Source organism: Schistocerca serialis, chromosome 8, assembly GCF_023864345.2.
Source record: "Schistocerca serialis cubense isolate TAMUIC-IGC-003099 chromosome 8, iqSchSeri2.2, whole genome shotgun sequence".
NCBI lineage: Eukaryota > Metazoa > Arthropoda > Insecta > Orthoptera > Acrididae > Schistocerca > Schistocerca serialis.
In genome coordinates, this window is record NC_064645.1 from 616,961,963 (window position 1) to 616,978,736 (window position 16,774).

A 16,774-nucleotide genomic window follows, 5' to 3' on the forward strand; every position below is an offset into this window, starting at 1 on the left:
TGGTGCATGTTGTTTGACCTATGTACGACTTCTCACAGTTTCCACAAGGAATTTGATACACACCCGCTTTACGAAGCTGTAAATCGTCCTTCACAGAGCCGAGTACAGCTGCAATCTTTGTGAGCAAGCTGGAAGATCACCTTAACACAGTGTTTCTCAAGAATATGGCCTATCTTCAAGGAAAGACCACCCACATAGGGCAAAAACGCACTAGATCTGAAGGAATTATTATTTTCTTCCCCATCACATACCCGCATTTTAGGTTTTGCATTGAATGCTCTCATTCACTAGGGATTGGACACTAAATTTGGTGCCACTAACAGCATTTACATATTACCAGAATTTCTCTGTACTTTGTGAAAAGTCATTTGACAATATTCTGCTACAGTAGTCATTTAAGGCATCACGCATTGCTCTCGTGACGGCCAAAAATGTTTTATTCAGCATCTCTCTGGCTATAGCCCTATGCTTCTTTGTTTTACAACTGTTTCTTTAGAAGTTTCTTTACAGTGGCCATATACCATGGAGGCTCCCTCCCATTATGAACTGTTCTACTGGATACATATCTATCCAGTGCTTACTAAACTATCTTTTGAACTTAAGCCAGAGTTCCTTTATGTGCTCCTGGCCTGTGCTAAAAGTTTCAAGTTATTCATTCAGATATAACACTACTGATTTTTTATCTAGTTTACAGAACATGTGTGTCTTTCTGCTTGTTTTAATAGTTCTTTGTATTTTGGTAATCATTGTTGCCACAATCGTGCCATGGTCACAGATATACCAGTTTTGATGTGGACATATTCAAAGACATCAGGTCTGTTTGTGTCCAGTAGATCTAATATATTTCCATCATGAGTGGGGTTCCTAACTATGTACGATGCATATATGATGAAAATTGAGGTGCAATTATTTGAGAAGGAAACTATTAATGAACAAAGACCCCCCACTGCAAAACCTATGGCACTGTAAACATACTCATACGTTTTTAGCAAGCCATTGTGAAGTTCGTTTTCCAAATAAGTGTAGCAGTTTTAATTTTGAAGGTAGCTTTATAGATCTTCTGCTGAATCTGACACCAGTAGTTAGTAAACTAGCCACAGTACGTAAATTTGCTTTAGTTTCTGAAATTTTTCTTCTTTCTTACAGAGTTTCTAGTTGAATTTTATAATTAATTACAACAAACATTGTTATATTGTATTGTTTACATGCTATCTTTATTTAGGTATCTGGATAGAGTGCGAGCTTTGCAGCAGAGCTTACGTCATGATGATGGAATGCCATCTTCACTAGTAGAGCAGCTGTCCGAAGCTAGCTCACTGCTGAATACACTGCCAGCAGAAATAGAAGACCGTGGACGATACCTTGACACAAATAGACAGCTACGAGCAGATTATGCAGCCCTTAGGGGCAAGCTGGAAGCTTGGGTGCGAGATGCTGAAGTCAGGCTTGGGCCTCCAAATCGTGGAATTGATTTTGAAAATGTGGTACGAGATCTTGAGGAACATCGTGCTTTCTTCAGTGGTTCTGGTGAAGCTGCAGTGCGAGAACTAGTGTCCCAAAATGTAAGTAATCTTTCTAGAAGAAAGATCTATACGTAATAAACCTGAATGTTTTTTAAGTGCACTGATATTACAAATAAGTCTTGAGTGATAGAGAACATAAGCAGATGGTTAAATATAGAAATGTGAAGGAAAGCTATAACAAAATTATAAAACTTAAAAGGTTGGGCAGATCGGCATAATTATGAGGGCCAAAAATTTACTGTGAGAGTAAAAATACTGGAACACGTGTATTTATGTGTTTATACTTCAGCTGGAAAAATTGCTGTAGCTCAAAAACTAGCAGAGTCTCTGTGCTATTGTGTGTCTATCTGCTGCACATGAATTAGCTGCACATCAATTAGCCACCTGTGTTTGCCTTTCCTCAATTTCATGTGTTGTTTACATCATGGAATTTCCATCACCATACTACCTCTTCAGAAAGTAGTTATTTCTGTATATATAAAATAAAAAACATGCCAAGAACAACTGAAAGTGATTATCGAACAACTTAAGATCATTGAGAAATTTTGGACCTAGTCACAACTGCTTTTGATAAACTTTATTTTTTGACCAGGGATCAACAATAAACAACTACAATTCATATTTACATTGCTCTTTTGTGGGATTTTGAATATCTTTAATAGTCACAGCATGCATTTTGAAAGCACTTTTGTGTAACAAATTAATCCATACAGAACTGTGTCCTTCCATCCAATATATCAAACTTTATACATTTCTCAATGAATTGTACTTATTTTTCACATTGTCCCATACTGGTATTGCAATATGTGCCACAGTTGCACCATTTACTTGAGATCTTGTGGTACAAAGAAAACATGCATGAAAGATGTGTTTAATATGAACGCAGTTTCCCTGTGACGTTTTGATTGCAAATACATACACACAGAACGCATTTGTGTAAGTTTAAATTGAAACCTGTACAATTTGACACGTTCCATATCCTTGTGATTGACTCACTAACTGGATCTACGGACCAAGAAATAAATAAATAAATAAATAAATAAATAAATGGCTGCATTAATATCAAATCAGTGAGCATAAAAGGCCTCCATGCTACATTACGTATCTATCTTATCCATGAATAATATCCAGCGAAAAGCAACATCTTTAACTTCTATTTAAATTAATTATATGCTTTTGGCAGCGTAGTCTAATATATATTCTAGTATGTGTTTATGTAACAAGCGATCACACAACAGTCATTAAAACACTAGATATTATAAAGTCAAGTTTAATGAATGAATAACACATAATATATTTTTAAGGATATCTGGAGTCAAATACTAACAACTTGAAACACCAATATTAATTGGAAGCTGCTGAAAGACACAAACAGACACTGAGTTCCGGGCTTGGAAACTTTTATATTCTAAGCATCATTATTTGTGGGAAACAAATCCAAAGTAACAGTGAACTAACAGCCAATTCTGAAATTCTTTATTACTGATAATTTATATACCAGATTATATGCATTTGCATGTTGGATATTTGGCTCCTTTTCGCTGATTATTGCCTATTTTAACTAAAAACTAGCGATGATGCATATTTTTGCTATATGTTTACAATATTTTAAAAATTTAGACAGGTGGTCTCTAGCGTAATCTAGTTTTGATGTCTCTCAGATCAACCACAACCTAGAACTGATTGCAATCTCTAACCGAGAGGCCACTGCCTAGCGAATTAATTACAGAAGAGGAACAGGAAGAGGCAGGCAGAATCAATGCTCCTACACCCTTGCCCCTATTTAATGCCCTCCGCTGTCAAACCGTATGCGTCGGCAACAATTGAATCAAACTACATGACCTTTTTGTCGCATGTCCATTGCTTCAGTTAGCTTTCTGTTTACTTGTACACAGTTGAACATGTTTACGACTTGTAGTGTGTAACGTGTTGTGTGCCATGCCGCCCAAAAAAAAGAAACAATTTCTTGGATAGCTGACCATCCTGGAACATTTATGTACGACGGAATCATTTTATATTGTTGAGTTCATGAGAAAAATGTTTCGTGCTAAAAAAAGCTTCAAATAGACCAACTTGTGAAGACAAGTCTTCGTATCACAGGAATGCAGAAGAAAGGACCATGACCACAACTTCTGACAACAGCAAGTTGCAGAAGCAGGGATTTGTCCAAAGGTAACCAAAAGAGTCAGTTTAACGTGGATCTACGTGTAGCATTCATTGCAAGAAATATTCTTCTTCACAAATTTACAAACCCTATCCTCAAAGGCTTCCTGCGCAAATATTGCTTAAATCAAAATATACCAGATGAATCAACATTGCATAAAAATTACATACCGACAATTTACGTGAATGTTCTGGAAGAAATACGAAATGAAGTCAAGGACAGCATTATCTGGATTTCAGTTGATGAAACTACAGACACTTGGGGCCGTTACAGTGCAAATTTTAATTGTTGGTGCTTTAAAAGAAGAGCCTTCTCCTTTCTATCTAGCAACCTGCAAAGAACTTGAAAAAGTAACTCTTCTACGATCGCCAGATTTGTGAATGAAGGTATTAGAAAAATATTTGCAGAATCTTCTGCAGATGAAAGGGTGTTTGTGTTTATTTCAGATGCTGTTGTTCCCTATATGATCAAAGCAGGAAAAGTCCTCTGAGTATTGTCTCCCAATTTGATTTATGTGACGTGCTTTGCTCATGGAGTATGTCACCTTGCTGAAGAAAACATTCCACATTTTTTAATGTAAAGAAACTGATTTCATCCACAAAGAAATTGTTTCCAAAGGATCCTGCTTGCATTAGGACCTACAGAGAAAAACTACCAAATGTGCCTTTACCTCCCGAACCAGGTGTAACTCATTGGGGTACGTGAGTTGAAGCTGTGTTGTTTTACAATGATAATTTTGAGGCCATTAGAGAGGTAGAAACGACTTCGACAGTGCAGAGGCTTTGGCAATGCAAGGAAGCTTGTAATGATTCCGGTATTAAAAAAGACTGCTGTGAATTGCACTCGTTTTTCCCATATACCTGGAAGTATTAAAAAGCTTGAAACTCAAGGTTTGGCACTGACTGAATGTTCAGTTAATGAATAAAATTGTTCTAGTGAACTCCCCATTGCTGGAGGTATTCCCAAGAAAACTTAAAGAGAAGTTTGAAAACATTTTAAACAGTAACCCAGACTTTCAACCCTTGTGCCAAATTGATAGTTTATTAAAGGGACAGAAACAATAAGTGGCAACATGGCACCCAAATTCAAATACTGCCCAGTTACCTCAGTTGATGTAGAACTGTCCTTTTCCACTTATAAAATGTTTTGGGTGATCGAAGATACGATCTTACTACCGAACATTTGGAACAGTACCTGGTCGTTAACACTGTTCAAAAAAAAATTCATGATTGTATGTTGTTTTTTAAATAAAATATTACTCTGCGTGTGATATCTCTTGAAGATGGTCCCCATCAATTGTTTCTCTGCAACTCACTTGCATCGCATCTGCTTCGTACAGACAATAATAGCAAAGAAGGAACAATTCTTGGATCACAGTATCTCTCTCCATTTTGCAAATCTTTAGAAATAATCCCAGAAAGGCCCCCTTCCTTACCTCTACCAGAAAATATTCAGAAAGTGATATCAGTGTTCCAAATGTACAAATTTTTTGTGTGGCCGGCAGTCGTCCTCGTAATTCATATGCGCAGGTTCGACTTTGAGATATAATGCATGCAGTATCTACCATTTTTTTTATTATTTGATGTTGCATATTTCGATACTTTTCAAGTGTTTTAAAGCATTTTTCATGCATATTTTAAGGTTTTTATGATGCATATAATATGGCCTCTACTGATAATTAATAGCCAGTAAACAGTAGACTAAAGATAAAAAATATGGAGAAACCTAAGTAAAAAAGCATGTGGAAAGGCTGGCGCTCTCTCTCTCTCTCTCTCTCTCTCTCTCTCTCTCTCTGTGTGTCTGTGTGTGTGTGTGTGTGTGTGTGTGTGTGTGTGTGTGTGTGTGTAAACAATATAGGAAACCTGTTGCCAGTTTCCAGCCATATCAGAATGGATCAGTGCAGTTCCTGTTCAGTTTTCAAGGGAAACTTTACCATTCCTCCTGCAAAATAGTGGCAAGTTCAGGTAATAATGATGGAATTAGAATTATATTCATACCTTCAGCTGCTAACAGGCGTTGATATATATCAACGAGGACAGGTGAAAATGTGTGCCCCGACCATATAAGTAAATAATGATGGCAGTGGAGAATGATCACGCACCTTTCTCTCCAAAGCACACCACGAGGACTCAATTACATTGAGATCTTGTGACTGTGGTGATCAGGAGAGACGTGACAGTTCATCCTAGAGCTCACAAAATTAGTTCTGGACAATGTGAGCTGTGTGGACAGGGGCCGTGTTGTCTTGGACCACAGCATCACCATTGGGAGAATAGATAAGAGAGTATATGGCTGCCAAGATCACCAATGAATCCCCATGATGTTTTACTTTCAGGATGTGAACTCAACCAGACTTTGGAAGCAGTGGAAAACAAGATTCATCCAACCAAAATACTTTCTTCCAGTGCTCCATCATCAAGGTTTCTTTGGTTTGCCACCACATTTTCCTGCTAAGGGCATTTGTATCACTAATGAGTAATTTTGGTATTCCAGCTTATGGAACTCCCTATGTGTTGTTTTGGTACACACAGGGTTTTCGGCTGCATCATTCAGTTCTTCAGTCTGATGTCATCCTCTTATTTTTTTGTCACAATCCTCTTCAATGACCATCTGTCATGATCACTCAACAAATTTCCTTGGTCCATGTTGTGACTTAGCAGATCATGTTTTACCACATTCTCTGTAAGCGGCATGAATCTTTGATATATTGGCACCTCTTGAAACTTCAAAAACCAGCTCCCTTGGTTATGGAAGTATCCACCATATGAGCACCAACAATTTTCCCACATTCAGATTCATTTAGCTCCAACATAATGCACTCATAACTACACAGAACACTGTTCTGACCACAACTGACACTTGCAACGTATTGAGGGCATTTCACAGGTGCCGTTCATGGCCAAATACAACAGCACAACCTGCAAGCTTGGCTAGCATCTGCATGCATTTGTTGTGGTGTTTCCGTATTTTGGTCGAACTCCTCTCTTGTCAGCCAGTGTTTGTGAATGTGTCTTTTAGCTATTCCCCATTTCTTTGTGCAGCAAAAGTTTCCAGTTGTAATTTTGAGCTGTTTTACAGACAGTTTATACAGATATGATAATTGGATTTCTTCAAAACGTATGAAAAGTTTAAGAAATTTAAAATGATATTTTTTGATCAAACAGCTTCAGCAGGCTGCTGATCGTATCTGGCCATCACTTACTGGTTCAGAGCAGGAGGAGATAGGAAGAGAGCAGCAGCAGCACCTACAACTCCTCAAGAACACCTTAAATTCAGCCCGATCTCGTAGTGCAAGACTGGAACAAGGTGTGGAAGTCTGGAGAGACTACTGCACTGCCCTCGACAAGGTATTTTTGAAACTTTTAAACACAGTTTGTATCATTCATTACATTTTAAAATCCAGATATGCTGATTTTTGTCAAACTCTATTTAAATTTTGTTAACTTAGGTTCGAGCTGCACTTTCAAGGGCTGAGTTCTCTGATGAACCTGTTACTACACTAGCTGGCCTTCAGTTCAACATACAGAAGTTGGAACATGCTCTCTCTGATGCAAGGACTCAACAATCAGAAATTGACCTTCTCAATGAACGAGCAGCAGAAATTGAGCAGCAAGCAGACAATGCAAGTAAAGAACGCATAGAGAAGGAAGTTGCAGAGTTCAATTCAAAATGGTCTGCACTCATTGCTGGTCTTGAGAACAGGCACGACACGCTCATCAAACTTGGTCAGCATTGGGAGGTAAGAGCTCAGTTTTGGACCTGCTACTGAAAAATATATTCATAACTGCAGTGTGTTATGTTCATTTACTATTTCACCTACATTTAGTTCCAAAAGCATGAAAAATATATTCACAATACCTAATAACCCAAGCACAATTGTCAGTGTCTTTACTTTCTCTTTTATAATTGTTTACATACACCAGGTCAGTGAGTCATTACCTACCCAAAATAAATGTTTTGTTATCATTTAATATTGATTGTGAGAACTTGTGTATTATATCCATTCCAGACAATTACTCATTTGTGTCCTGTGTTTTGTTCGGTATATGTTTTCATACAAAATACTTTTTATCTACAGGAATTTGAAGCTAAATGGCAGGCATTTGAGTCTTTACTCAATGCCAATGAAGAAAAGGCTCGACACATTGATACAACTGTCAGATCTAAATCTCAGATAGTTGACACTAAACAAACAATTGAAGTAAGTTTATTAATTACTGAATGTATATACATTTGTAATTTTGTATCCATAATGATGTAAGATTCTACAAAAGTATTTTTATTTTAGGATTTACTGAGAGAAGTGGAAGGACAGAAAAGTTTGCATGGAGAAGTTCTTTTCCTATCAGGAACTGTACTAACATATTTAAATGCATTTTCTGAAGCATCAGCCTCTGCCCTTAAAGCTAAGCTTGACAAGACGACTGATGGGTACAAAAGGTGAGTCCATGTTTTTTTTATTTTGTTATTTGCCATGTGTTATAACAATGTTTGCTCAGTATCAGTGCTAGGAAAGATGCAGAATATAGCCTTGGTTCTGATAAAATAACAAAGAGTTCTATTTTCCCCTTGCTGGAACATCAACAAACTCTAGAATAATTAAATGTGTAATACACAAAACTGTCAGTGTGTTCTTAGGAACAAGGGTTAAATGCAGAAATATGTTTAGGCAAACAACAAGTTCATGTATAATATAATTATGACAATATGATGATAAAAATCATGATTTGATGGAGTGATGTTTTCTCTGAATTATTTTCTTTGATTTTCAAACAGATTTGACTGTCTTGAGTGATTGCACATGAGACTCTGTACCTTCCTTGTGTTTTTGCACCTCATTGATGTGGTGAAATGAATTGTTCTGTAGATAATAGTCATTCAGGGTATCCAATCAAAGACATTACAAAAGAAAACATCTGTTATTTTCAGAAAATTGCAAATGCTATTACATTAAAAAATCTTAATGTCAGGAAGGTTAGCAGTCAGATGACTCCACACAGTCTGTTTGGTGAATAGAACAACCAGCTCTGTTAGCAACATCTCGACAGGTTAAATTTCTACACCTCAAATTTCCAGTATCAGAAGTATTGATGTAACATGAGTGTACCAATTTGACCTATAGATGAAGTGAGAAATATGTGTTTGCATCTTCAATGACAAGTGTTTCTGACAGAAGGGTAGAGGGTGAAGAATATGCCAAAAAAATGCGGTACGGTGTGTTATATGTGAAAAATCCACAACAGTCATAGCTGAAGAAAGTAGGACAGTTTGTAGATTAGTGTAGTGGACTTCATTAATTCATTCAGACATTATATTCCAAAAATCTCTTCAAGAGAGCAGCCTTCTGGAAAATAGAACAATTCAAACATACATTGTCATAAGCAGCCACTGCAGTTTAGTTCTGTATAGTATACTAACAGCCATTTGCCGCTAATGCTAATCTATTCGTGTTACGGAAATTAATTATGAATTACTGCTTTATTATGTATCTTACAGAAAAATAGTTACTTTGAACAAAACCACTGACTTTTCCTCCAACAGTACTCTGGTGCTCTTTTTCTGTAATACAATAAGCCCTCATGAATGCAAATCCCAAAGGACTAAACAATCAGGAGTTCAGGTAAAAAAAAAATATTGTGTGAACCAGGGATTCAAAATTCTGTTATTGGAATAGTTTTTTTCTATGTGTTAACCATGTACCCTATATAGGTATTCTAGCATATTACATATATAATCATAGAAAACACTACAGTAACTTCTACTCTCTTATTTCGGGACATTAAAAGGAAGGCATACAATGTGAAAAGGAGGGGAAGAATGAAGATCCTGCCACAGTGAGGTCTAATTAAGGATGGGGAAGGAAATCAACTGTGTCTTTTCAGAGGAAACATCATGGAATTTGCCTAAAGCAATTAACGGAAATGACAGAAAATCTAAATCTGAATGACTGGTCAGAGATTTGAACCATTGTCCTCTCAAATGTGAGTGCAGTGTGCTGACCACTGCACCATCTCACTCAGTCTGGTGAAAAAGTCCTGTATACTGCACTGTCAAAGACAGGAATGAAAATACTTGTCAACTTCAGGGCCAAGTGTACTCATTGACTCTGTAAAACCAGCATCGTTTTGGATGTTGCAGCAAAATGTTCTAAAGTGTTCAAGGCATGTAACACTTCCTGGCATGTAGGCAGAATGATATTGCCATCTTCACTTTCTCCTGGTGGCATTTCTTGCATTTCAGACACAGTGGTTTGTACATCAGATTCCACTGGAGCACATGCACCGACATCATCATATGTGTTACCAAACTCCTCAAAACTAATTCCAGGGTTCAAAATGTGTTGTAGAATATTACATTCATCAGGTGAAGTGGCATCACTGTCACCAACTAACTCATCAACAGGATTACCATCTATAGACTTTGCTAAAACAATTCTATAACTGTTGTGATGACATGGATTTACAGGATGCAACAATAGCTTTTATAGGGTGATTCGCACTCCTTTCCAGCAATGTGAACTGCTGTTGTCACAAGTCATTTTCAATAAGACAGAATAATGCCTTGATACAAAGGCTGAAGATGACTTCTTGTATTTGGTGGGTGGGTGGGTGGATTTGGGGGGGGGGGGGAGTGAACCTTTACATTGCTTACGTTAAGATCATGTATGTTATGATATGTGCATCTGTCCAGTGTCAGAAGAACTTACTTGTTCTGAGCCACCATTTTACTGTTAAAATGAAGAAACCATTTACAAACTGATGAGCTGTCGATCCAAGCTTTCTTATGGTGAGAGTAGATGTAAGGTAAAGTATTAACGTTTATGTTCTTAAAACAACATGGTTTCTCTGACTTCCTAATCACCGAAGGATGGTGTTTTTCCACTGCTGTCTGAATTACATGCCAGTACAACAGCTAAACAGTGTTTGCCGTGTGCTCCACCATGGGACTTGTCACTCTTTATTTCAGTGGTATGATTTGGGAAGAGTTGTGAAAAGGTCCATTTCTGTCCATATTGTAGATATCACCCAAGGCATATTCTTCTCAATTCGTGCATTTAACTTTTTGCACATTCTGCAGCTTTATTTGCTTCACCACAAATCACTAATGATGAAACTGAGTGTGTGGTTTGGAACTGGTACAGCTAACCAGCAGAACAACTTAAATCCTGAATGTCTAAATTTTTTTTCAACCTCTGTTTTTGACTGAATTGTAGCTCCACTTAAAGGTCCCCTAGAACTTAGAACTACTTAAACCTAACTAACCTAAGGACATCACACACATCCATGCCCGAGGCAGGATTCGAACCTGCGACCGTAGCAGTCGCGCGGTTCCGGACTGAGCGCCTTAACCGCGAGACCACCGCGGCCGGCAGCTGTGCTTTTCTTCTACACAATGTGGTCTACTTCCTCTAGGATTTTTAGTTTTATTTGCAGTTCTGTGCTTGTCTGCTTTCTCTTGGCCGTGAGTCTCCTCTCCCTGCTTGCAGCTTAACCTTACTTGTACTAACTCACTTTCAAAGAATAAAAAAACATACCTGAACACAGAATTAAATTTGTTGAGTGAAGCTTATTGTTCATGTTGTTGGAGTCACAAATATTGTTATTATTGCTGTTACTCATGCAGCTGTAGCAGAAAAACAAGAGGAAAAAACTAAGTTTGGGTAAGATTAAAAAAAATAATGCGATGAGCTAAAGACTTCATAATTTGTGCTGAGCAAACTTTCTGTTAACTGATAAAACTTCACAGTAAACAATTCAAACATACAGATAAATTACAGAAGTAACAGCTAACTAGGTATTCTAAATTATGAGACAGACTTTCTGGCCAATAGATACTTTCAGGGGGCAGAATATGTAGTATGCTGGTAGAAACCTGTAAAAGTACCCAACACTGTCCTTGCTTTAGGCATTATTAGTTCCCTCCATTCTTCTGTATATTATTCTTGTCAACAACTTTGATGCATGACCTGTTAAGCTAATTGTATGACAATTCTCGGACTTGTTGGCTCTTGCTATCTTCGGAATAGTGATTATGATATTTTTCTGAACATCTGATGGTATATTGTCAGACTAATGGATTCTACATGCCAACTTGAATAGCCATTTTGTTGCCACTTCCCCCCAGTGATTTTAGAAATTCTGATGGAATGTTGTCTATCCCCCAATACTGGATCCCCTCTCTCTTCCATGTTGACTCCTGTTTCTTGTTCTATCACATGATCAGACAAATCCTCTCCCTTGTAGAGGCCTTCCCACTCTCTCCACTGCATTTAAGATTGGAACTTCTGTTGCACTCTTAATGTTGCTGCCCTTGCTGAGCTGTTCATTATTGCAGTATCTATAGTCTCACAGATCTTCAAGCATATATTTTCATTTCCTTAGTACTTCCTTATCCCACTTGTATGTGCATTGATTCTTCCTCACTTGTTTCTTAAACTGTGGCTACTTTTCCTCATTACTAAATTGTGATCTCAGGCTATGTCTGCTCTTAGGTATGCCTTATAATCCAATATCTGATTTCAGAATCTCTGCCTGACCGTGATGTGATCTAACTGGAATCTTCCTGCATCTCTTGGCCTTTTCCCAGTAAACCATATCCTCTTGTAATTCTTGGACAGAGTATTCATTATTACTTGCTGAAATTTACTGCAGGCTCTATCAGTCTTTCTCCTTTCTCATTCCTGCACTCAACTCCATATTCTCCCATAACACTTTTTCCCCCTACAACAGTATTCCAATCTCCCATGACTATTAGATTTTCATCTCCTTTACATACTAAATTACCCTTTCAACATCTTCATCTTCTGCTTGCAACATAGGCATGTGTAGATGAACTACTGTTATTGGTGTTGGTTTGCTGTCGATTCTAATGAGAACAGCCCTATCACTGATCTGTTCACAGTAACCCATTCCCTGCCCTCCCTTCCTATTCATAATGAGTTCTACTCCTGTTATACCATTTTTGGCTGCTATTGATATTACCCTGTTCTCGTCTGACCAGAAATCCTTCTCTTCTTTCCGTTTCACAATTGAACATTTGTTAGATTATGATCAGTTTGGCTTTAATAAAGGTAAAGGTACCAAAAAGGCAATTCTGACATTGCAGTAGATAATGGAAGCAAGACTGAAGAAAAATCAGGACATGTTCATAGGATTTGTTGACCTAGAAAAAGTGTTTGACAATGTCAAATGGTGCAAGATGTTCAAAATTCTGAGAAAAATGTGGGTAAGCTCTATAGCCACCCTCTGACACTAACAATATAAAATTCCATAGCAACAAGGCCGACCCCGCGTTAAAGTCGGACAAACGTCCAAAGGAAATGATGATGATACTGACATTGCAACTGCATAAAATAGAGTTGTTGACGCTTAGTTGGAAAAACTCCCAATGAAAGATGAGTAATATACAGTATGTGCGAAGGTTGCCCAGAATATAAGGCACTGCATTTTTTTTTCTCAGCCAATAACAATGCTACATATGCAAAACGTTACATATGTATTACATGAAGTCTCGTGAGTGAGCGCACCATGTTTCTGTCACCTATGACAGATAGCATAGCTGCAGGACAGTTTCAAAATGGCGTAAGTAAGTGATGTACATTACAAGCTATGTGCCATCATTGAATTTCTCACTGCAGAGAAACAAACTGTGGGGAATATTCAAAAATGCTTGTGCAAAGTCTATGGAGCATCTACTGTGAACAGAAGTACAGTTAGTTGCTGGGCATGGAGGGCGAGGTCATCAGAAAGCAATTCAGCAGAGCGCCACGATTTACAGCAGTCGGGGAGACGATCCATGGTTTTCACATTCTACAGCAATTACCTAGTCCCCTCAGACTTCCATGTCTGGGCCATTAAAGGATGCCATTCATGGAAGACATTTTGAGGACTATGAGGAGGTGATTCACACAGTGAAGCACTGGCTCTACCACCAGGATAGAACAGGATGGAGGTATGTGGCAAAATAGGGTGTGTAGATAAAACACCATCCTTATATGTGTGTAATTCTCATTATGGTCAATAAAGAATTGTCGGAGAAAAAAAAATGTGGTGCGCTACTTTCTGGGCAACGCTTGTACAAGAACCAAGAGGGAGCAGTAGGACTGGAAAACAAGGAATGAAGTGCTCAGATTAAAAAGGGTGTAAGACAGGTATGTAATCAAATTGGGAATCACAAAGTAGATGGAGTTAAGGAATTCTGCTACCTATGCAGCAGAAAACGCCTGATGGATAGAGTAAGAAAGGCATAAAAAGCAAACTATTACTGGCAAAGAGAAGTCTACTAGTATCAAACATAGACCTTAATTTGAGGAAGAAATTTCTGAGACTGTATGTTTGGAGGACAGCATTTTATGTTACTGAAACAAGGATTGGGGGAAAACCGGAACAGAAGCGAATTAAAGCATTTGAGATATGTTGTTACAAAAGAATGTTGAAAATTTAATGGACTGGCAGAATAAGAAACGAGGAGGTTCACCGTAGAATTGCTGAGAAATGGAATTTATGGAAAACAATAGCAAGAAGAAGGGACAGGATGGATAGATGCACATTATGACATCAGGGAGTGACTTCCGAGGAGCTAGATGGAGGTATAGAGGATAAAAAATGTGGAGAAAGAAAGAGATTGAAATACATACATAACTGAGGAAATAGGGTGCAGGTGCTACACAGGGATGAAAAGGTTGGCACAGGAGAGGAACTCATGGCAGGCTTCATAGAACCAGTCTGGAGATTGAGAAGTTCTTTCCTTGGATTGGGGGGGGGGGGGGGGGGGGGATTGATATGCTTGGGAAGATAAAAAGGGAATGACAGGTCATTCAGAACACAGGATGAAAGGGAGTCACATTGTGAAAGCAAGATGGTGTTTGGTACTTTTGTAGGTGTGTATCAGCAGTCTTGAAAGCAGATACTGCTAGTAATTCTGTTTCATAATTTTGTACATTTCTTAGCTTAATTTTCCTTTTGATATAATTAGTTATTCTGTTATTTTAGTTTCTATTTGGGAGTCTGCCAGCAACTTGTTAAAAACTTTGTGGATGTGTTTGGGCCCTTTATCAGTTTCTTTTTATCATCTGCAAACGTAAGTTTTTAAATAGTACTTTGGTAAATGGTTTATGTAGATCATTATTATGAAAAGGGAAGTTGCTATTCACCATATTGCGGAGACGCTGAGTCGCAGATAGGCACAACAAAAAGACTGTCACAAATAAAGCTTTCAGCCATTAAGGTTTCAGTTAACAATAGACACCCCCCCCCCCCCCGCCACACACACACACACACACACACACACACACGCACACGCACACGCACACACGCGCCCGCGCGCGCGAACGCAACTCAACTGCAGTCTCAGGCAACTGAAACCACACTGCGAGCAGCAGCACCTGTGCATGATGGGAGTGGCGACTGGATGGGGGTAAGGAGGAGGCTGGGGCAGGGAGGGACAGGGATAGTACGGTGCAGGTGGTGGACAGTGAAACAGTGAAGTACTGCAGGGAGAGGTGGTGAGGGGAGGGGGAGTAGCAGGAAAGTAAAAAGACTGGGTTCGATGGCGGAATGACAGTGTGTTAGTGCTGGAATGGGAACAGGGAAGGGGCTGGATGGGTGAGGAAAGTGACTAACGAAGGTTATGTAGATAAAGAAGAGAAGTAGATGAGTACCAGAATTTGCAGAACTGTTTCCCACTCTGAATTTTGAGGCTACAAAAAATACAACAATATCTGATATCAAGAAACATGAAAATGTGATACATTTCACCACTGATAAGACATATTACAATGACTAGAATATGGCTTGCTGGTTTACCATTGCTGTCAGTCATATAGAACATTCTCAAGCATGAGACAAGTGAAAACTGCTACCAAGTGAAGATTTTGGAAGCCAGGTGGACTAGACCGCTAGGCGGTGCTGGGTATGTGGTACATGCTGCTATGTGTTTCTGTTTACAATCTGTTTTCATCATCACAACGTATAAAATGATTTCATCAGTCAGTACGGGAATTAATTACAAAGTCTTATAAAATATTTACTTTACAAAACAGTAGGTTTCCTTCTTCTTCTTCTTCTTCTTCTTTTTTTTATATATATATATATAAATACGTTGGAAGAACCCTCTGATTGGTGCTGGGGCCAACTGTTTGTTGTTTACAAACAAATCTTTTGTTTCATTTACAACTTGCATCACTTAAATTACTAACCATCAGAAAAAGTTCATAAATATTTATTAAAAGTTAAAATTATATAGATTACTAGAGATTGTAAGAGAACTGATGAAAGTTGGCACACTTAAGATACCGTACATACGATCATCTGTAGTTGTATGACCATAAAATTGTTTTCTGTGAATAACAAACATTGTAGATCACCATGTCACAATTAAGGGAAGGGGGGAGGGGTCAAGGGGTACACAATATTAATCTTAACATATTAAAAAAGCCTGTAAAATTGTTTGTAATGCTGTGACTACAAATTTTTATAAAATGACAGGTTAAATAAAATAACATGAAAGCCTTGTGAAACAGCTATAGTAGCAATTTGTCCATTTTCTTTGTTGTCAACAGTTTTCAGCTCGTGCCATGCAGCGTGAGGCGCTGAGCGGCTGCATATGAATACTCTATCGACACACTTAAGATAACGTATATAAGGTCTTCTATGGTTGTATGACCATAAAACTGTTTTTCTGTGAGTAATAAGCATTGTAGAATGCCATGACACAGATTAAAGAAGGGGGGAAGGGGTAGACAATATTAATCTTGGTATATTAAAAATCCTATAAAACTGTTTATATCGTAGTGCTGCTGTCAACAGTTTGCAACTTGTGCCATGCAGCATGAAGTGCTGAGCAGTCGCTCTATTTTTTGTTGTTACAATAAGACTCCCCCCCATGCAAGGGAGATGCTTTTAATACAGAAACATTCAAATTTCTCTAGCAGAATATTATGATTTACACACTTGGAGGCCATGAAAAAGTTGCAGAAAATGCAAGCAAGGCAATTTTTCGTGTTTAGTTCTACCAGAACTCAGTTTAAGAGATCAAATATTGCTTTCTGTGCAGAGCTTCCACTATGGAAGCCAAATTGAGTAGTTAT

General features: G+C 38.1%; 1 protein-coding gene across 2 annotated transcripts in view; it reads left to right on the plus strand.

Annotated features, from left to right (window-relative positions):
• LOC126416038 (muscle-specific protein 300 kDa-like) overlaps positions 1 to 16,774 on the plus strand; it is a 643,030-nt gene that overhangs the window by 391,730 nt on the left and 234,526 nt on the right. For both annotated transcript variants that reach the window (XM_050083501.1, XM_050083503.1), the window contains 5 exons: positions 1,223 to 1,562; positions 6,852 to 7,034; positions 7,136 to 7,426; positions 7,766 to 7,888; positions 7,976 to 8,127. In XM_050083501.1, the coding sequence (XP_049939458.1) occupies positions 1,223 to 1,562; positions 6,852 to 7,034; positions 7,136 to 7,426; positions 7,766 to 7,888; positions 7,976 to 8,127 (1,089 nt within the window). The remainder of the gene's footprint in view (positions 1 to 1,222; positions 1,563 to 6,851; positions 7,035 to 7,135; positions 7,427 to 7,765; positions 7,889 to 7,975; positions 8,128 to 16,774) is intronic.